General features: G+C 41.5%; 10 protein-coding genes across 10 annotated transcripts; 2 read left to right on the top strand and 8 right to left on the bottom strand.

Annotated features, from left to right (window-relative positions):
• Positions 1-1,409: 1,409 nt before the first annotated feature.
• SS1G_02536 (predicted protein) lies at positions 1,410-4,490 on the bottom strand (the record flags this gene model as incomplete). The annotated part of the gene is made up of 4 exons (XM_001596266.1): positions 1,410-3,466; positions 3,516-3,655; positions 3,734-3,815; positions 4,421-4,490. The coding sequence occupies 4 exons, from the start codon at positions 4,488-4,490 to the stop codon at positions 1,410-1,412; spliced, it is 2,349 nt and encodes a 782-aa protein (XP_001596316.1).
• Positions 4,491-5,121: 631 nt separating this feature from the next.
• SS1G_02537 (conserved hypothetical protein) lies at positions 5,122-6,287 on the top strand (the record flags this gene model as incomplete). Its single annotated transcript, XM_001596267.1, has 2 exons — positions 5,122-5,146; positions 5,236-6,287. The coding sequence occupies 2 exons, from the start codon at positions 5,122-5,124 to the stop codon at positions 6,285-6,287; spliced, it is 1,077 nt and encodes a 358-aa protein (XP_001596317.1).
• A 395-nt stretch (positions 6,288-6,682) lies between these two features.
• SS1G_02538 (predicted protein) lies at positions 6,683-7,212 on the bottom strand (the record flags this gene model as incomplete). Its single annotated transcript, XM_001596268.1, has 2 exons — positions 6,683-7,046; positions 7,097-7,212. 2 exons carry the CDS (start codon positions 7,210-7,212, stop codon positions 6,683-6,685), a joined length of 480 nt encoding a protein of 159 aa, XP_001596318.1.
• A 1,698-nt stretch (positions 7,213-8,910) lies between these two features.
• Positions 8,911-9,015, bottom strand: SS1G_02539 (predicted protein; the record flags this gene model as incomplete). Its single annotated transcript, XM_001596269.1, has 1 exon — positions 8,911-9,015. One exon carries the CDS (start codon positions 9,013-9,015, stop codon positions 8,911-8,913), a length of 105 nt encoding a protein of 34 aa, XP_001596319.1.
• A 369-nt stretch (positions 9,016-9,384) lies between these two features.
• On the bottom strand, positions 9,385-10,090 carry SS1G_02540 (predicted protein; the record flags this gene model as incomplete). Its single annotated transcript, XM_001596270.1, has 2 exons — positions 9,385-9,753; positions 10,001-10,090. 2 exons carry the CDS (start codon positions 10,088-10,090, stop codon positions 9,385-9,387), a joined length of 459 nt encoding a protein of 152 aa, XP_001596320.1.
• A 1,051-nt stretch (positions 10,091-11,141) lies between these two features.
• Positions 11,142-12,529, top strand: SS1G_02541 (predicted protein; the record flags this gene model as incomplete). Its single annotated transcript, XM_001596271.1, has 2 exons — positions 11,142-11,257; positions 11,314-12,529. 2 exons carry the CDS (start codon positions 11,142-11,144, stop codon positions 12,527-12,529), a joined length of 1,332 nt encoding a protein of 443 aa, XP_001596321.1.
• A 446-nt stretch (positions 12,530-12,975) lies between these two features.
• On the bottom strand, positions 12,976-13,932 carry SS1G_02542 (predicted protein; the record flags this gene model as incomplete). The annotated part of the gene is made up of 2 exons (XM_001596272.1): positions 12,976-13,583; positions 13,641-13,932. The coding sequence occupies 2 exons, from the start codon at positions 13,930-13,932 to the stop codon at positions 12,976-12,978; spliced, it is 900 nt and encodes a 299-aa protein (XP_001596322.1).
• A 2,638-nt stretch (positions 13,933-16,570) lies between these two features.
• Positions 16,571-16,768, bottom strand: SS1G_02543 (hypothetical protein; the record flags this gene model as incomplete). Its single annotated transcript, XM_001596273.1, has 1 exon — positions 16,571-16,768. The coding sequence occupies one exon, from the start codon at positions 16,766-16,768 to the stop codon at positions 16,571-16,573; it is 198 nt and encodes a 65-aa protein (XP_001596323.1).
• A 2,117-nt stretch (positions 16,769-18,885) lies between these two features.
• Positions 18,886-19,900, bottom strand: SS1G_02544 (hypothetical protein; the record flags this gene model as incomplete). The annotated part of the gene is made up of 2 exons (XM_001596274.1): positions 18,886-19,802; positions 19,876-19,900. The coding sequence occupies 2 exons, from the start codon at positions 19,898-19,900 to the stop codon at positions 18,886-18,888; spliced, it is 942 nt and encodes a 313-aa protein (XP_001596324.1).
• Positions 19,901-20,426: 526 nt separating this feature from the next.
• Positions 20,427-21,160, bottom strand: SS1G_02545 (predicted protein; the record flags this gene model as incomplete). Its single annotated transcript, XM_001596275.1, has 4 exons — positions 20,427-20,533; positions 20,627-20,709; positions 20,837-20,864; positions 21,118-21,160. 4 exons carry the CDS (start codon positions 21,158-21,160, stop codon positions 20,427-20,429), a joined length of 261 nt encoding a protein of 86 aa, XP_001596325.1.
• Between the last annotated feature and the right edge of the window lie 90 nt (positions 21,161-21,250).

Genomic DNA, 21,250 nt, shown 5'->3' on the forward strand with positions numbered 1-21,250 from the left:
TACTGGGTAAAGTATCTTGTATTAGAAAATACTAAGCTAAGGAGAAAAGAAGAAGGAAAACAAGAGTAGCGAGTTTTCTGTTACGAGGTTTGCCGTCTAGATCACGTGGAAGTGCTCTAGGCTCTCGAGGTGGTTTATAACTAGGCGTCAAGCAGGGACTTAAGTAATGACAATAATGAAATGCAATTCGTAACTAATAGTAGGATATACTAAATGATTGATCTTGAGCACGAAGCTCTATACAAAGGAAATCCATCTTGATTATATAGTCCTTCATGCTTCCATGATTACTAGTGATCCTTCATGATCATTAGTGATCATCTATATCGTGATCCTTAGTGATCCTTAATGATCACCAGTGATCACCTATACCGTGATCCTTAGTGATCCTTAATGATCATCAGTGATCACCTATACCGTGATCCTTAGTGATCCTTAATGATCACTATTGATCATTTGTGATCACGTGTCTTGGTAGTTGTGTAGCCCGTCGTAACATTTTCCTATGATTAAATACAAACGGGGCATGCCACGTGACCCGGAGGTGTGAGGCGTCACATTTAGTGTTTTGATATTTTTGATATTTTTGATATTTTTGATTTTGATTTTATTTTTTATGTCAAAATATTATATATGAATATCCACAAATTTCAAAACTAAATTAAATATTTAAGATTTTTAGAGATTGTTTTTGTGACGCCTCACACCTCCGGGTCACGTGGCATGCCCCGTTTGTATTTAATCATAGGAAAACTCTCTACTCTTGTTTTCCTTCTTCTTTTCTCCTTAGCTTAGTATTTTCTAATACAAGATATTTTACCCAGTATTCTTGAGTGTGACAGTTTTATTTTCTTTAATATTTAATATTTTGTTTTTTTATTTATATAATTTATAGATTTAAATAATAAATCAATCAAAAATATATTAATATATCATTTCAATATCAAAATCCTTTTAACAATTTAAAATTTCTAAATAACATTTAATACAATTTGCTAAAACTTGACTTCTGATCTCATTTTTATTCAAGACAATATTAATAATAACGTTACCCAACCAGGTTTTACTTTAAAATCACACTGAGTCAGAAAAATGAAAATGAAACTACCCGAAACCATTAATTACGGAATTTCATTGCCCATTGTACCGGAGAAATATGACTCACGCTTTCACACTCTTGTTAAAAAAAAAATCAACTAATTTGCCAATATTAATATTTTCATTTCTCAAATTGATATCGCAGGATACTGCGCTATAACCCATCCACCCCACGTAAAATGTCTGCTATTAACAAAGCTGAAGCTACTACAATCGCAACGAATGCAAAAACACCGGCTAATGCATAATACTCCCAAATCAAGCAACCCATAGAACTCTCCCCACACATCATGTCTTTGCAAGTGACCTCTCTAATTAGAATTCAAAGCAGCCATCATTTCCGCGTTGATCCTGGCAATTTCTGCCCTGGCGGCAGCATCCTCAGGATCCTCATCATCTTCTGGCATGGCTGCAATGACTGGTGAGATTGGTGCAATAACCTTTTGTGCTTCCTCGGTTGAAGGCACAACTTCTGTAGTCTCCTCCTTCTCTGCCTCAGGTTCTTCAACTACTTCTTTAGCTGCTTCCTCAACTACTTCCTCAGCTGGCTCTGCAGCTTCCTCCTTGACTGGCGATTCTGGGGTTGCATCAACTACTGCAGGCTCTGAAACCTCGACTTCCTTCTTTGGTTCTTCGACGAGGACCTCTGTTTGAGCGACAGGGGTTTCAATTTTCTCTTCTGTCTCAACGGCTGGAGCAACAGTAGCTTTTGCTTCTTCCACTGCCTCTTCCTGTACTGACTCAACCTCGATCTCCTTGGTATCCTCATTTGTTGCATCTCCAGCTGATGGAACAACTGATTCCGTGGAAATAACTTCTGCCTTTGGTGCTTTTACTACCTTGGTTTCTTCCGGCTTAGCTACGTGCTTTTGCGACTCTGGCGTTGCCTTCTTTGTCGCTGCTTTTGCACCAGTTTTGGCAGCTGGAGCTGATGACTTTGTGACGGCTGCCTTAGTTGTGGTAGGTCTGGTTACCTTCTGGATTGCATGAGACGCGGCCTTGGTATCATTAACCTTGGAGTGACCAAGACTGCTAGATGGTCGCTTTATCGAAAGTGATCGCTTTGGTGGTGGAGGGGATTTATCGCTTGATTTGGAGGCAGAAGAAGCCGTAGGTCTCATCATACGAGACAAAAATCCATCATCAGCCAATGGCGCTGATGCAGGTGGGTTTCCTGCTGCATTCTTCTTTTGTGAGGTCGAAGGTGGCCCAAGCGATGGTCTAGTAGTTCCTATCTTCAATTGAGTAGCACTCCGTGAGACGGGTGGATGCGATGCCTTTGGCGCGGTGCTAGCACGACTTTGCGATCGTGGTGCACTTTCACTCTTAATGGCTCCAGATGCACGACTCTGAGTTTGTCGGACAGGAGGTGTCGAGGTAGAGCCTTTCGAGCCCGAAGAAGCTGTTGGAGCTAGGAGAGAAGCTGGGAGCTGCACTGGTCTTGTAGGTGACTTGGCTTTGGTCTTACTAGCTCCACCTTGTGGTGGCGATGGTGGGACCCTGGTCTTGACAGCTGGTCGACTGGCAGACCTTGGTTTACTTGAAGCTCGCGCGCCACTTGAGGCGGCTAGTGAAGTGCTGCTGGTCTTCTTGCCCGGTTTCTTCTCGGGTGTCTTGGCTGGAAGAGAAGCTTTCTTCTCTGGCGTTTTGATCTTTTGGAGCTTTCCATCCTTTGGAGAGCTTGCCGTGGGTGTTGTTGGAGTCTTTGGAACTGACTTTAAAGATTTGGTGGGGGATGTTGTTCTTGGGGAGGGCTTTGGATTTGTGGATGATTTGGCTGTAGATATAGGTGCAGGTCGCGTGGCAGGCTTTGTCTTTGTAGCTTTATCTGAAGCCTTTACGAGGTCTTTGGTCGCGGTGACTGCTCTTGATGTCGGGCTTTTGCCTGCTCCGACTGCAGAACTGCTTGCATCCGATACTTTTGACGCCTCCTCAGATTTCTTTGGGTTTTCCTTAATCTCTGCTGGCTTCGCCAATTCCCGACCACGTTCAGGTATTGGTCCTTTGATGGGTTCCGGATCTCCAATTTGTTTGTTGACTTCAAGAGCAGGAGTTTCTGCCAAGGCAGACTCGGGAATAGGTTCATCAACCATAGTATTGGCCTTTCTTGCCTCGAACTCTTGTGAAATTGACTCTTTTCTTTCTGCAGTTGCCTGGGGATTACTTTGTTCATCCAAACTAAAACTTGGCCTCCGCTTTGCCATACTGCTAGCGCCCGCCGGGTTGGATTCACTACTGCTATCTTGTCGCTTGAGACCAAGTTGTATTGCCTGGCCAGCTTGCTGTGCGGTTCGTTCAACAGTTACAAAATTCGTTCTGACTTTCGATAGTGGCCTTGGGGGTGTTGTGCTAGTTCCTGGTGAAAACACTAAAGGAGAATTAGTACATAAGCTCCCGACGTAGGACAAAATACTTACATATAGCATCTCCTGGGGAACATCCTTTTTCGGGGGGTGATACTGATGCTTCCTTGTTGTTCTGCTCGAACATCGCACGAAGGTTTTTGATATTAGACATGTTGGCAGGTTTTATAGAGCCGGTGGCTCTTGAACTTGTACTTGAAAAGTTAAATCAATATAAGCCCAGGCGGAAAGAGCTACCGGATGAGCTCCAGTATGAAGTAATTGACACTTACTTGTTGCAGTGATCTGCCGAATATGTGGAAGGAACGTTATCCAATTGCGTCCTCCCTAAACTTAAGATGAGAAAAGGAGGCACTGGATTGTGTGAGTATTGAATCTCAGCTGGTCAAGTGGTGAATCGAATGAGGCATTGAGGGCCAGCGATTACATCTGCCGTACTCTGGTACTTGTACTGTTCAAGAGAATGATTGATTAAGAAGAAGAAGAAGCCACAGTAACACGCAACACGACACGAGTTTCGGAGTAGTAATGGTGTGGTGGTGTAGAGAGTAAACAAACGCAAATGCAGTATTATTCGAAGAAAGTTAGATGAAGCAGTCTGTTCCCAAAATATGGAGAGAAGTTAAAGGGTTTTTGAAATAAACGGTCCTACACTCAATGTCTCGAATAAATATCACAAGGTCTTATTATGCAGGGGTTAGATATGGGACTCTTTTCTCTTCAATAATTCCAATTCAAATGACTTGTAATTCCGGTGATGGGGGGGGAAATAGGGGTGTTTTGATGGATGCTAGTATTTTTTTATGTACAAGGCATTAAAGGGCATAAAACAATAAAACAACTTAATAAGTCAAGGCTGTTTTGTTCGCGTTAATATTTTTTTAATTTCCCTCGGACAGTCGGCCATAGCATATCGATACCCAGTTACAATCAGTTACAGTCAGTTACTAGGTACTTACTGTACTCACTCTTCTGTAGTTCTTTAGCTTGGACCTCTTTCTCATTGGGCTTTGAAGCGAAGTGAAACATTCCATGAATGGGTTCGGAGTGGTTCGAGAAAATAAAATGGCATGGATGGATGGATGGATGGATGGATGTGTGGATGGGTATGAGTGGGAGAGGGTGTTGGAATAGAAATTAGGAAAAGGGAAATTCAGACTTCGTACAATACATTGATTACTAGGTAGTACTAGGTGGTACTAGGTAGTATTATTTGAATCTGAACCTGAAATGTGAGTCTGAATCGGAATCCGAGATCTGAATCGGAATCTGGAAATGGAAATAGAAGAGCAGAAGAGTGACTGATAATCCAAAGACTCTAGTCATGTAGGGTGTGCAATTATAATCTGGACGATAGTCGAAAAACTTATTTAAGATGCGACATTTTATCATCCGAGCAATTGATTAGAGAGAAAAGCGCAAATGAGATAGTCCAGGAACCTACCGAATGCATGCATTGCGCAAATAGGTGTGACATTAGACGACAGAAGGTTAATCCGGGAGTGTAAATATCCGAAAACACATTCAGACAATTGAGACAAGAAAATAATAATAATAATAATTGGAGACCGATCTCGCAACAGACTCGAACTTTTGAAATATCCCACCAGCACAATTCAAAGTTTGGTCAAAGCAAACAAAGTCAACAAAGTCAACAATCATGGCTTCCAGAACTTTGAGGATAGGTGAGAAACATATTCCATGACTTCTATGATATGACCAATTGACTTGCCAAAAACAAGAACAAAAACTAATTTGTTTCTGATTCATTAAGGTCTCATTCCTGGTGATGGAATCGGCAAAGAAGTTATACCAGCTGGCAGAAGAATTCTTGAAGCTTTACCTGCTTCCCTCAAATTGAAATTTGAGTTTGTTGATTTGAAGGCTGGTTTTCAAACTTTCGAAGAAACTGGAGCCGCTCTGCCAGATAAGACCGTCGAGATTCTCAAAACTGAATGTGATGGAGCTCTCTTTGGTGCCGTCAGTTCCCCGTCGAAGGCTGTGAAAGGCTATTCCTCCCCAATTGTTGCACTCCGCAAACGTCTCGACCTCTACGCAAATGTACGACCCGTCAAAAGTGTCATGACAGCTACTAACCCAATTGATATGGTCATCGTGCGAGAGAATACCGAGGATCTTTACGTCAAGGAGGAAAGAACATATGATGCTGCCGATGGAAGTGGAAAGGTCGCAGAAGCAATCAAGAGAATCTCCGAGAGAGCTTCATCTCGCATTGCTACAATGGCTGGAGATATCGCATTGCGCAGACAGAAGCTTAGAGATGGTGGGGTTGCAAGCATACACAAATCACCATTGGTCACCATTACACACAAGTCTAATGTTCTGAGTCAAACGGATGGTCTTTTCCGATCTACCGCTAGAGAAGCATTAGCCCTCCCGAAGTTTTCTAGCGTTGGTGTAGAAGAGCAAATAGTTGATTCTATGGTTTACAAGCTTTTCCGCCAACCCGAGACCTACGACGTCATCGTGGCACCAAATCTTTATGGAGATATCTTGTCTGATGGAGCTGCTGCTCTTGTTGGCTCCTTGGGTCTCGTTCCAAGTGCCAACGTTGGTGAAGGATTTGCTATTGGTGAGCCATGCCATGGTAGTGCTCCAGATATTATGGGTCAGAACATTGCAAACCCGATTGCGACTCTTCGTAGCGTTGCTCTCATGTTGGAATTCCTTGAGGAGGAGGCCGCCGCTGCTAAGATCTATGCTGCTGTAGATGGTAATTTGGAGGAAGGCAAATTGCTCAGCCCTGACCTTGGTGGTAAAGCTACGACAACAGAGGTTGTTGAGGACATTCTTAGACGCTTGTAAATCGGTTTTCATTCTTTTTTAGAATTGTTTCTCCTCGAAAGGTTCGAGGCTGTCTATCTGGAAATGAACTCCCCCTCTGAGAAGGTATCTGAAGTCCTCTTCTGAGGAGGTATCTGGTTAGACAAATCCTGGACAAGGAGCTATGAGCTAAAATAATAACCCTTATCGTCTATCTGATCACCGCATCAATGCCACAACTTGACGTGTTCTGCCTTCCAGATATCCCTGCCTGTTTTTCCTTTCAATCTTTTTAACGAAAGACTCGTCGCCCTGTTCCTCCTATAACTTCTTCCACTTGCAATCATTCCCCTAATCTCCTCCTGCCTTTGTACTTGGCTCGGATTGGTATAAACCGACTGACTTTCCTGGTGATCCTCTACTTGCTCAGGGAAGTTTCAACCAGATTCCCGACCGAGTGCAGCTCCAAGTCTTCCACGGAGTTCCGCCAGGATGACGATATATTCGTCTTGGTAGAATGAGTCTCTCGATTTCTTCTCGCCCGAGTGGACGATCAGAGATATCGAGCAAGGAGCGGCACGTTCTTGCTTGATGCGAGCGTTTCCATTTTGATGCCTTAAAGCTGGAGGGCTCAATGGAGGTGTCAAGGGAACTGAGCGGGGAATAACCCTCGGGATTTTACACAGACGCTCGGGTCGGCTTCTGTTGCCGAAAAGATGTTGATGCTTTCCGATTCTGGTGCTGCTTGAGAGTGGGATGAACATGTTCCATTCTGCCAGCTTTGTCTTGTATGCTGATATTCTATCGACTGTCAGTATATGTTCGGATCGTAAAAGATTTCTTTTACTCACGATTCACTGAAGCCGTATTTCTTTCTCATGATTTCCTGAATTGCAGATATGGTCAAATGTTCCGAGAAGAACAAACGCCTAATCTCGGTTTTGTAATGTTCGAATGTGTTCTGCATGTTTGCGGATGACATACTATAAGCTGCAAGTTTTGTATCTTTGATTTTTTGAATTTTTTGTTCATTTCGAAGAGCAGGTAGAGATATATATCTGCCCTGATCTCACCAGCGGTCAAAACTACCTGTCCACAGTGTGTCTGGTAGATGTGATATTGTTTAATTGATAGGTTCAATTGGGTTAGTGGGGAAGCGCGTTCATGATTTCCAGGGGTATCATACATGACGTGCATGAAAACATGGCAATTGAAGATTACTGGAGTCCATTGCTAAAAAGCTCGAGGGGTAACCGCCTCCAGTCAGCGGCTAGAATTTCTTCAGTCAACATGCTGCAGTAAATAATGGCACCCAATTGAAATGATTCATCCAATTGTGCATGATGCATACTGGACAATGAAAACATTTCTATGCGCTGAAGTATCAATTGGCGCTCAATAAGGGAATGTGGAAGTTTGGTGATAGTAAATATTGGATTTTATGGGGTTGTGAACACGGAGTGCTGGCCCCACGAAGATAAGAAATTATAGGCACCATACAGTGAAAATTCAAGCTGCTTGTAAATCTATCCACTTCAGTGATGGAGTATATGCATTCCTTCGAAATATTTTCTCATCACATGTTGCTCATGTTGATCCGCCGGCACTTGTGCAGCGTAGCATGGTCGGGAAATATCTAAATCTTAAGCATGATACGGAACCGTCCCTTCGGCGTCGCGCTCTTGGCCAAATTCCCAGAGATCAGCATTTTACAGGCCGAAATTCGATGCAACACCCTCAAATCGAATAGACAGTTAGCTCATCAGTTACTATTACGACCACCACTTTCGGCGCTATGTAGCTAAAATAAATGAATTTTTTGGTCGTCCACCTCATCACCCCATCATTCGCTCTTTGTAGCGCTTTGGACCAAGTGAAGAATCAACGGGGCGATCCGTTTTTATTTTCCAATTGGCGATGATTTTCCAAACCTAGACGTCGATCGCATTTTCGAAATCTTCAGTGGCTTCCGGAACAGTGGAATTGAAGCTTCGAGGGGTCAAGTAACTTTCTTCATGAAGAATACTTTGGGCGTCGCGCTCTGGGGAAAGTATGATTGATTTGTTATGAAAAGCGCTTGCCTTATTTTTATTTTTCTACTCGACAAATCATTTGTGGCAGAGATGGGTTCATCGAAAACAAATTATGCTTGGTAAGCGCTAATACGACGCTGGTGCTTCGGCGCTAAGGATAAAGTTACCCCGCTATGTCCACCGTCTAGCATTCGATATGAACGTATTGGAGATGGAATCAATTTTGTCTTCTGCATTTACTTCATATTTCGATAAGAATAGGTTTTCATGCAGAATTTTGAGCGGTCGAGAGTATCGGGGTTTTCCTTACCACCGTGACTGCTCCGACTGCTTCACTCTTGGTTTTAGAGTCTTGACTGTTTTCTTGATCTCTCGGTGAATCTGTCGCTTTGCAAGGATTGGAGTCAAGCCACACCGAATACCGTTTTGTACAGTATGTGTTTGTGGCTGGCCTGGATACACTGTTGCATTTTGCGGACGGGATGAGTTTTCATCTCTGTTCTTGATCGGTGAAGAAGTACAAGGATGGGGGATTTGCGCCACTCTTGCTCTAGTTGATGCCACTGGTGTGCTTATGAATGATTGGCAATAATGCGACGTTGGATATTGCAAATCTAGAGAATGAGTATCATCTATTTAATACATGGATAGTTATTTACGGTACGATAGACAGACATAGAGTGTGATGATGCAGAGTTGCGTTGCGCTTTGAAATCCCCCGCAGTACTCTGGGCCATTAAGAGCATATCAGTTCAAGTTATTCCATTGGAGCCTCGCCACTCATAAAGACTAATTTATGTTTAGGCATTTTCAGCCTTTTTATTATTCCACTTCTATCAAAGTGGCATTCAGGCCTGACTCAACATTTTGACACCTCTAGAAATGTATTACTTTCCACTTTTATATCATACGATGTTCATGAGAACGCCCCTGTCGCGATACTTGTTTCCAGCTCATTTTTCCAACAACCAATTTATCCTTTCCCCCCCCCCGTTATCTAACTCCGTCTTTTGCCATCCCTAACATGTCAACCAAGCCACTCCCATCCAAAGTTCCCAACAAAATATCACAAGCTCAATCACGTGTGCACAACCACTTTTGAGCAATTATGTTCTCTGAACGATATCTGCTTCCAACTGAGAGACAGACCCAGAATATGACTGCACCTGTAATGCATAGACTGCAAATTGGCCTCCTATACCGTTTAAATCATCTGTCAAATCTGTTACATCTTGTCCGTTGATCTTGTACTCATCACATGTTTCGACACAATGGTGATCATCGTCCGTGGGTAGCATTGTGCTTGCGGGGGCGAGGTATTGGGTTGAGTAGTCTTGGGCTGGTTTATAGGTTTGTTCTGGGACTGGAGCGTATGCTCTGTGTTGGTAGATTCCTGATATTTTGCTTTGGTAAAAGTCGGATGGAATATCTACCCCTAATGAGGAGAAACTCCTTTGCAGGCTTCGAGCCTCCTTCTGTTGAGTTATATGCGCATTATAGGGTTCTTGAAAGAGCTGGGCTTGCTCAATGGTGTGTCGATAGAGGGTTTGCGAGTTGAGGGTTTGTGGATTGTTCTGCGTATTTGATGTTGTGTACACATTTGATTTCAGACAAGTATCGTGTGTTGGAGGACTATTAGTTGATTGAGATGATGGATATTGGTTTTTGATCGTACGAGTTCTGCAGTCTCTGTGTTAGAGTAAAAAGATGATCAAGCCATACCAAGGTCATGTAAGCAAATGCTGGATAAGCTAAATACCTTGCTAGATCACGGCGAAGATCACCTCTATGTGCCGAGTTCTCGAGAGCCATTTTCAAAAAAAAAAACAAAAAAAAAAAACAGAATGACAACTTTAACTAATCTGTTTAAACAGAAAACGCTATGAAAATTCTCGATTGCGAGGAGCTTCCTTCGCATTAAAGTACGTCTTTGACGGAGAGCAATAACATTATGAGGTTTTAAGTACTACTTAATAACAGTCCATACACGAGATCATTTTGCACTCTTTGCACTTTGCAAATGTGAAATGGTTCGCATTTTTGAAAGTGCAATCCGCAAAAATGGCAACAACTTCATATTGCCTAATGAATCGTCACTCGCCACGACATTTGAGTCCAACGTATTCTGTGAGAATAACTCGAAGGATTTTGTCTAAAGGAATCCGGGCGGAACATACCCAGCATGAACCGTGGAGAGATGCACAAAATCAATAAACCTCACACCTCATTAGGATTTGATGATTATCATGAGATGACCTTGGGGCTGGGTACTCAACATCGGGATATGAGGATGACTGCAGTGTGATTATGGATCTATGGAGTAAACCTTCAATCAAAAGCGTCAGGGGTTCAAATGAGCCAATACTGGCTATTTGTTGAATGATTCGCATGTATAGATGTGCGAAATGCTTGTCATCTCGAAAGTGCAATTGCACTTTCGTGACTATCTAGCACTTTCTAGAATATTCCTTTCTGTGAAACAGCTCAAAACCGCCTAATATCAGCACTGCTTTGGGCATGTAATACAGTCAAAGAGCTCCATACCGTGGTGGCGAGGTCAACTGTGTTCGCTTATATCATCATTGGAAACTAGGAGTAACGATACACTTGGCTTGGCAGACTGCGCAGAAACGGAACGCGTCAACAATTGCAAGTAACGGTGGAAATCAATGAATGACACAGAAGCTATTCGCCACTGCTTGACACGAGGCTGAGGCTCCTTTCTCCGATGTTGCTCTCGCTCACTATCATTATGAGGGGACTTACCCGTTCAATACCCAGAAAATCCAGCGCAATGGGAACTCGGATTGATTATTTCTACAGCATCGATATCTTCTACGGATCAAATGAATAAATTGTGGCAATGCCAAAGGATTGGGCAAGTATAAAAGATGAGCTGGAGCAGCTCTACGTTACGGAAGGGCGAACGTTGGAGCAGGTTAGGGAAACTTTGATATCGACCCGTGGATTTGGTGCAAGGTGGGTCGATCACTAATCTTCTTTTTCGGGAGGAATACTAAGTACGGCGCTTCTAGTATTCGCATGTACCGAATGATGCTTCGCGAGTGGGGAATAAAAAAGTATAAATCGAATAACAAATGCGGCAACCCGTGTCCTCGACATCCACGATCCGCTCCGTCTGTTGAGCCGGAAGATTCTGAAACTGCTGAAGATGCTGAAGATACTTTGGAAGATACCGATTTATTACGCCTGTTGAACGATGATCATTCCCAATCTCATAGCTTTATGGAATTATTCATGAACGAAAATGCCACTCAGTCTCTCAACTCGAACAATTCTGCGCATAATACTAATACACCATCATCGTATAATTCTCATTCATTCGAGAAACCTCATGCTGGTTTTAATGACTCTTTCATGCCAGAGAATGCTATGAGGGGTCGGGTTCCAGCAACAACAATTCATTCTCGACCTATGCGGCTTTCAGAGCTATTACCTCTAATACACAATCTATACCCTGTCGAGCATGCCTTCATACCTCTTTTGCGTAAGTGGCAGTCAGATGGGGAATATATGGCGTGTGCCATCTCATGGTTGAACAATCCTGCTCATTGCAAAAATATACTCGGTTCCTCTCCTACTGGAAGCAATCATTTCAAATTAATCGACGAAAATGTTCCTTTCCCAGAGCGCATCACCCTGACCAAAGCGTTCCTTAAAGCTTCAATTGTGCATCACGTTGTCCCGTCACAAAGTATATGGAGTGTTATCTGGGGTTATACTAGATATGTTGATCAATGGAAAACGGTGAAAGACAATCTCCTGGACGCGTCATCCGGATTTATTGAGGAGCCTGGATCGGTATTCCATCTTTGTGCTCTTGCTGTTATGGGCGAGGAATTACTTCAAGGCTATAAAAATCGACTTGAAGCGCTGCTGGCAGATGCGCAATCACTCACGGTCTCGAGAAGTGAGGAGGCAAAAGGTTTATGTCAACAGTACATTGGTACTCTGAAAGATTTTCGCGATCAAGAAGTTGATGTCGATATATCCTATTATAAATACTCGCTAGAGATTCTAGATTGGAATGAAGCTCTGGCAGGGCAGGAAAGGAGTAAGATTGATCGTTTGTTGGGAAAATATAGAAGGCTTGTGGGTTTATTGACTGGGAATTCACCATCCTGGATTGATGGTAGTGTTGATAGGATGATAGAAAATGCGGAGCGGAGATGTCTGGCTGGAAATTCTATGTCGTCGCCGGGACCGTCTCTTGCTCCGGAAATGTTTTAGTTTCCTGTATAGTATAGTGGAAATTGCTATACGTATCTTGGTTATATGAGATATTGTGCAAATAGGGTGGATAAAAGTGGTGAATGAGAATATTGTTTTTCTACATTGGACGGATAATAATTCAAGAATTCCTGGTTTATCGTTATAAAATGCTATTTTCTTTGCTCTTTCCATCTTGTTGAGCATAACTCCAATTTCCCCGCGTTATCATTCGGCCCTGATCAAAGAGCTGCTTGCGCCCTAAAGATAATACTAGTATTTATTTCATGGGGCTATATTTTTCCTCTCTTGTTCCGAGCACTGATTGGCCTTTCGTGCCAATGATGTCATCATCCATGCCTAATTCAGAAATACCTAATTCGACCGAGTTGGGTAATTACATCACTATCCATGTGAGGCTTTACATGTCTGTTCGTAAAAATCATCACCGCACAATTCCTCACCCACTACAACATCTCCGCTGGCTCACGCCTCCTTTCACATCCATGGACCTCAACTCTTTTTGGCATAGTTCCATCTACTTCCGCTCTATATACGTACGTTGGTCTGCTATCGAGGTCTAAGGACGATGGGTTGATTTCTGTGGCTGGAAGTCCCTGCAGTTTGCTTTTTGTTGGTGCTCTTTTCCAGAAAAATAATGCAAGTGCCAGTAATGATACAATACCAGCGGTAGCACCAACAGCTATTCCCGCTTTTACACTAGTTGATAAAAGTTGTCGATTATTTCTTGAGGTATATTGGGAGGTTGATGTTGGTAGGGGTTGGTAGACTGTTGTAATCATGACTGATGTTTGGATACCGTTCGATTGGACTAGTATGGACAATGTTGCCGCAAAGGTACTAGATGAACCAAATTCTGACGCATGTATGCTAATCGGGGCCAGGGATGCAGAGGTAGGCTGCGAAGTTTGGGTGCTTGAAGAATCCGCTGCTGCTGTATCTGAGACTTGATTGTTGACGATGAACTTTCCTTTCTTTTCAGTACAACATTCTTCCGCATTCCTCCCACAACAATAACTTCCATCTGAACATGCTGTGATCTCAGTATCGTTTACTGCACATAATATGATCAGCTACAATCCCTTATAACAAAGGATATTTTTGGCCATACCTCCGACACACAACTTTAAGCAGAGAGGAGACTGCCACGTCTTATCCGTACACGACTCTCTCCAAAGTTGCGATCCAGTTATACCGCAAAGACCGTATGTAGATCCAGAACCACATACATCTCCACCATTATTGTCTGGGACTCCTAAACGGCAACACATACTCACCGGTACGGAACCATTACATGCTATATATGTCGAATCCATCTCCACACCCATATAACTATAACATTGTGCCCTCACCAATCCCGTGAGCCAACAAAGAAGTCCGAAAGAAATAGCTAGATGATGCATTATTAACGAACGTAGTATACTCGTGCGAAAGGAAATACACAGAAGTCAGCAGTATATGTATTTAAGTGATCGCATTCTATGATTTTATACATTTGAGAATTAAAAAGTCCATGGGAACTAGAAAATTTATGCAGAAAGGAGATGCCAAGGTACACTAATGTAGAAATACTAAATTATTCTATTTGTATTTCTGGACTACTTCTTTAAGTGAGGATTCATTTTATATTACTATATATACACAGTATACAATCACACGAAAATTTCCCATGCGGCAAGTAATGATGTACGGAGAAATGAAGATAAGCTTGGCTTACAGCAGGCAGCCATGACTGATTGATTGATTGATTCGCTTAATTAGAATACAAGTGGTAGGTTAGAGAATAATCGTGAGATTAGTAGGGGGCGGTTATTCCTGAAGGATTGTTTCGAATGTTTGTTGAAGGTAGCTGTTTTGTCGGCCCCCACGTTGTTTTGTGGTGTGTTGAGAAGTTATGAGAGCGGCGAGCTGAGCTTTGCTCTATACTACGTATGTAATCTTACGTCGGGCTTGGGTTTGGGTGTGTGTATTTTCTTTGGAGAGAAATTCGAGGATAGTGTGGTGTGGCTGGAATGAAAATTTACTCTTTTTTTAAAGATAGTTAATGTATATTTGTTTGATCACCTAGTATTTACTTGAATGCTGTATTCTTTGTGAGGAAATGCTATTCTAACTGAGTAGTGATAGGATAAGTAGCTACTATTTTTTATTTGGTCTTTTCTTTATTCTCTAATATTATTATTATTTCGATAATAAAATATAAATTGAATTATTGGTTGTGAAATTTATATCCTTTTGGAATATATAAGATTACTTAACAAGAACAGTATATCTAATAGAAAATAAAAGAGTTCGAAAATTCACTAGTGGTTGTTATAGAGTATGTTAATCTTTGAATTACTATACTCGCTAGCGGATTTAGATGGAAAAGTAGCCCGTGTAGTAACCTTAGTTAATTGAAGAGAAATTTTTAGTATATATGATGTCACTGTGGTTGTTTTAGTGGTATTGATGAATTACAGTGTATGTATACATCGGGATGGAATCCGAGATTTTCAGATCCCCTTTCCCTCGCAATCTTGGTATTTACTTGTTGGATCGTATACTTTTTTCGTGATATTTAATGCCTGATCCTTTTTCTTTTGCTATTCTCACAATGAAATAAATGACTATTTTGCGTGCTCGGCAGTGATTCTGATAGATTCCTATTACCTTAGCGATATATTTCTATGATGATAAAAGATTGAACCATAAACCTTAGCTCTATTCCTATTCCTCTTCCTATTCCTATTCGTCATTTCAGTTATCAAGATGATATCTCCATTTACACAATCACTTATCACCGAAACAGAAATTCATTTACGATTTCCTCCCTAGTCCTATTCATTCCAAAAGTATAGCCAGAACGAACCCTCCAACACCTCCTTCCCAAAGGAAAACTGCACCTCGCCAGATTCATGGGGTTTTCACTGGATGTTTTATTCTTATATATTCTCCCCATCTCAGCAACGCAAAAGGCACAGGAATAATAGCGATTGCGAGAAAAGCGATAAATTACTCCCCTATCCTAACCCTAAAGATTCATACATCGGTTGTTCAGCAACTGGAAGCACCCCTCACACTACACATCTGAAAGTCGTGTTCGCAGCCAAAGCACTCGCGGAATAGATTGTAAATGAATTAATCATATACAAGCTGATATATATGAAAACGAAAATGTTACCAACGCCAATGAGAGTGGTTGAGGGGATAAGTACAATTCAATGAACTTTGTATTTTGCCGTCCAGCTATAAGGGGAGTAGACCAATGGGTTTAAGAAATGAGCCCGGAAAAAGTAGTAGAAGACGATACTCAGGTTTCATCACAGAAAATTCTTGACAAGCTTCAGCAGCGGCGGCATTGGCTCTTGCGGTGGAATTTTTCATCGTTCGATCTGAGAAGTATCTAGCTACCGCCAGGCCAGCCATAGAACCGAAACCCAAGCCGAGATATGTTAGTCCGACGAGTCAAGCACTGAATCTATAGATTTCTTCAAATACTATGGGAAAAGTAGTGAAGGGTAGATAGAGGTAACCATATATTACGCCCAGGTATACTGAAGTGGAAAGAACGATAGGTGAGCGAATGATTAGTTTTGTGGGAAGAAAAATTCCCCGGTGAAAGAAGTCCTGTGGAGAAAGTCCAAAGTCAAGTTTAGAAACAAGAGCAAAATCAAACTCTGCTTCTGAACACGCTTTATTTTCCTTTGAAGGATTATAATAGCATATATTTCATATTGTGAGAAAGTTGGGATTTCGAACTATATGTATAAGATTTCTATAGATGTCTGGTTATGTGATCTTTAGTAGTTAGATATAAGGGAAGGCCTTTGTTTTTCCCTTTTCGAAAAATAATCAACTTTATATAACTTCAATCCCAAATCTATTGTAAAATCAATTATTCTTTTAAATGATATATTACAATATAGTCTAATCAACTTTCTTCTTTATTTCCTTCTTATAGTGTGTTATCGGGACATGTATCTCGACCTACTCATTTTATAATATATGAATATAAAACTAAGGATTGTAAAAAGATCGAAGATCATACATAGTAAGTATTCAGAAAATCCAGCGCCAACCGTTTGCTTCAGCTAAGAAACCACCTGCAACGGGTCCAATGACCAGACCAATAATTGGGCCTACTGAAAGTGCTGGTCCTCTATTTTCTTGGAGTATTATATCCGTAATAGTTCCTCCACTATCCGTTAACACAACGCTGTCCCAAACTCCCTCGAGAAATCGGAACCCAAACAACATGTTCAAATTTGTAGCAAGTGCAAAGGCAATGATGAAGCAGATATAGATGACATTGCAAACATGATATATTGGAACTCTTCCATATATCTCACTTAACGGTGCCGGAAAAAGCGGACCAAATGTGAATCCTAGAACCTACACCGAGGCAGCAAATCCGGCCAATTCGATGTTGGTACTATAGAATTCTTTCATAAAGGCGGGAACACCAGGAGCTAACATTGAAGATGCTAGATGTGTTCCAAAAGATATAGCAGAAACTAGGAAACTGTTCCAGAATTTCATCGATACTTCCCAATTCAAAGGATTCTGGGGGTCATCAGGACCATTCCACTAAACCATATTTGGATCAATTTCTTCAGTAACTTTTTCCTGAAATGATTTCTTCAAGCCCGGAGTTGTTTGAGTTCGAGTAGCTGATGATTTTGAAGCTTTGTGATGAAATCCCATGTTTTGTTTGTGCTCGATTTCTTCTTTTGCGTTTAGAATGTGTCTTTCATTTGAAGCACCATGATCTTGATGCGCTGTCAAACATATCTTCTCAACTTCGAAGGATTCTGGACTGTTCAATGATCTATGTGCAGAATGAACATGGTAAAGAAGTTCTGAAAGCTCTTTCTAGGATCGTGGCCAGGCATTGCAGACATGGTGCCTGTGAACTTTTGAATTTCTTACCATTATAATATAGTAGGTCTGTATACCCATACTCGACAAATAAGTTATTATTTTATAATTAAATAATTCGTAAGACAATGGTTTGTTGAGACAGTATGGAATGTTGAGAACTTGGGGAAAGCTATCGGCTGGGGTTTGCTTGCTTACACTTCGCCGACCTTTGATTTGTCTTCACACAAACGGGGTATCATACTTCAAAACTGGAGACCACGAACTAAAAGCCTTCCACCCCCTTCATAATCTAGAAAACAATGTGGAGATGAACCTGCTTGTGTATGTTTTTGAAAGATTACTTATCGTTCTCCAGTGAGGCAACATTTCTCTCTCCATTTCCTCTCATCTTCACAACTCGGAACTAGTGATAAAATCGGGAACAATCACTTTTAGTCCATGACAACAGCGCGATGCTAGCCACTCTTTCTGAGATTGTGAATAATCAAATGGTTCTTCCAGGTCCATACAGTATATCAAGCAAACAGTGACTCAAAGTATGTAGATATATCATTACAGATTTATGATACAACTCAAATTTTGATTTGTGATAGTATTTCTTCAGCAAGTTCAACTTGAACATGAGTTTCGGAGCATTACACATGCTGTAGAAAGCATATTAATCTACTTCAGGCTCTCATGATGGTAACAACTGCTCTGGAATGAGTCTTCCCTGCCCATACTGAATACTATTAGGTGACCTTGAAGTAATTATTAAGTACCGCTTAATTAAAGAAGGACCTTACTAGCCTTGGATTCCAAACGGGCATTCCAAAATCTTCAACAGTAAAAACAAAAAGCAGATTATGACACAAGCATATTGCAATGCTCGCGGTTTGTCACCTAATAATAGTCTGCTCACCACTGCTAAAAATCTTGGCGATATTGTTAAACCCAAAGGTGATTTATATTCGGTGTGATGTGGCTTGTATAATGCCAGTGCGGAGTCAGCAGACACGATACAAGTTTGAACGTCCAAAAAGTTATAGATTTCCAAGGATGGCTCGATCTTTTGAATAGATTACGTTTGAAAGAAAGTGAGAAAGAGAGAAGATATTTCTTTTCTATACTTTTCCGTATTATCTTTCACTACCTAGCTATACTTTCGACATAGGTTCGCTGGAACCCTGTTCACGTTGAAATAAATCAAATCACAATTCAATCACATAATCCATATCAAAAAACAGAATTTGTATGTAACAAGGAGGGTATCGTTCATTCATCTATCAATATTGCCTAGTAAAGCAAAGCAAATAATTATCTTTTCAAATCCTTCTTTCCTTCCTCCTTTCCATCCCCATATCCCCTTCTATTCATCCCAATCCAAATTACACAAGACGTGATAAAAGTAACCTGAACGCCGGACGCTAAATGTGACAAATATCAAATGTCATTCATTCCTTTACCCGCATCCTCTTATCCATGAGCCACTATTCATCCCTCAACCCGGAAGCTTAGATGGCACCATGAGAATAAGGTTCATAAGCACCAGTACGTGTAGGTTGAGGTTGTTGGTGATAGATACCATGTTGTTGACCAACATAACCAGTTTCTGGTGTATCAATCTTCTGATAGGCCGTCTTTGTTGGAATCAACTTTTCGTGATCATTAAGACTTCTTCTGTTCTTCTTGCTGCTGTTGTTATTTGATGCACAACAGCAGATAGTAAAGACCCAGAAGAAACTGCTTGCGATGCTTAATACAACGGCGAGCCAGGTGACAGCAAGGAAGTGCGTATCGATATGGGCTCCGATCCCGTAGGCTTTAGCGGATGATTTGATAGCGCCGACTGTGACTGAGGAGAGGACGGTGGCCATGATAGAAGCAGCAATGACGGCTGTAGTGCTGAAACCAGAGACGAAGTATGTAATACATGAAGCGGCTCTAGAACACATAGCGAATAGTCCGAGGAACAGTTCGGCTGCTGTTGCAATCAAGGCAATGATGTAAACTACTTGTGTCCATTTCGATACCACCACAAAGGTCTTCAAAGCACTTTCAACTTCGTGTGGGAGAGTGGCATTGGTACCTGTTGCAGAGGTAAGAGTATCGATCGAAGAAGTATTGAGAGCGGTAGCCGCCCAGTTGAACTTTGCCTTAGTGCATGTAGTATTCTTTCCTGTGACAGCGCAGTAACTCCACAAACTAATCTTGTAACTATCCGCCAACCCCAGATCCTTGGCAGTGATATTGACAGCAGAAGCGGTGCCAGTCTTTGAAGCAATAACAGATTCGATATTTTCGGGAGTCAAGGCGGCGACGGTAAGATCTCCAAGACCGCGTTTGCGGAAGGAATGCTCGAGACTGAGGAGTGTGGAGGAAGAAATGGAGAGGTTGGTTGTGTTTACTTGGAAGAGATCGAGTGATTTATCTGTTACGCCGGCGAGGGATGCGATGAGAAGACAGATTAAACTGGCGAGAGTTAAGCCAAATGGCAAACCGACGCAAAGAAAAGCGACCGAAACCCATGATGTTGATGCTGTAACGATTGTGATGTTGTTGGCGTTGTTGTTGTTGTTGTTGTAATATCCTCTTTTTCTATCGTTGGTGTTGTAGATATCGTAAAAGTGATATCGAGAGAAAGAACGAATGTATTTTCTTTAAGGAGGAATAGTAAGAAGGATGAATAAACCGAAGAAAAGAAGACGAAGGATCGATCTTCTTTTGTATGTGTTGGTTTGATACGGGAAGACAAATAATATGGAACACGATGGCTGGTTTTGGCGTATTATGTACGACTTTAAGGTACTGGGTAGGCGGGCGCAGCACAGCAACGCAGCAACATGGGGCTGTGAAAGCGTGAATGACGAAAAAACAGACTTTTTTATGGGGAAACCCTTGTGGATTTTCCAAATATTTGAGACATTAAGGGATCTTTGATTATTCCGCGTACTAATTTGAGGATGAAGGGAAAGTTGAGGTAATGTTATATACAGAGTGTATGTATTTCGTATTGTAGGTAGGTAGCTTCAATTTATGGTTCACTAGGGAAGACTTAGTTGCTATCTATCATCACGATAAAAAAACATTCACAACCAACATAATCATTTGCCCTATTCTCCCTTCCTTTACAACATCTCATACCTACTCCCAGCGATCTACCTATGGAAGGAATATCTCTATTAGAACCCTTCGTATCACAACATCACAAACTCTTATCCCAATCTCCCAAGGTCTATCAACTGCAATACCCACCGTTCTTCCATCCATCATCCCTTCCCTCCATTCCATCAACCTTACCACCAACCTTACCAACCTCTAAACCCTTACTCCCATCCCTGAAGATCAGAAAATACTACTACAGGAAAAGGAATGAGCCACGGCAACGCGAACACACTCTACAAAGTTCTGCGTACTAGGTATTCATTCACCACCACCACATTTAATCTTCATTTATTTATTTACTCTGTACATATACCCAGTAATAATGTGGCTGGATCATTAGGTAACCCCCAGGCATTCTGTCTCAAACTTTTTATAGGTATACTCCGTACTCTGTAATCCAGAATTCGAGCCTAACGAATAACCCTACCAAAGAAAAACAACCCGTGCTAACCAAATCAAGTCAACAAATTTCTATTTATAACATCTTCTCACTATCGTCTTTTTTTCTCTAAACCTTACCGATAGCCACTTTGAGATTAGTAAGTTTCCTTGGAGTTTCAGAAATGTTGCCAGCTACCTACCTAGGTAGGTATCTAATAACCTTAAAATCTGAGATGGAAACATGTTCGTACGGTTATTATCTAACACTGCAAGTCCCTTTGAAAGTTCAGTATCAAGAAGCTCGGGAACGGTGATTGAATTCTACTCATGAAC

This window comes from Sclerotinia sclerotiorum, genomic scaffold, assembly GCF_000146945.2.
Source record: "Sclerotinia sclerotiorum 1980 UF-70 scaffold_3 genomic scaffold, whole genome shotgun sequence".
In the NCBI taxonomy this organism is placed as follows: Eukaryota; Fungi; Ascomycota; class Leotiomycetes; order Helotiales; family Sclerotiniaceae; genus Sclerotinia; species Sclerotinia sclerotiorum.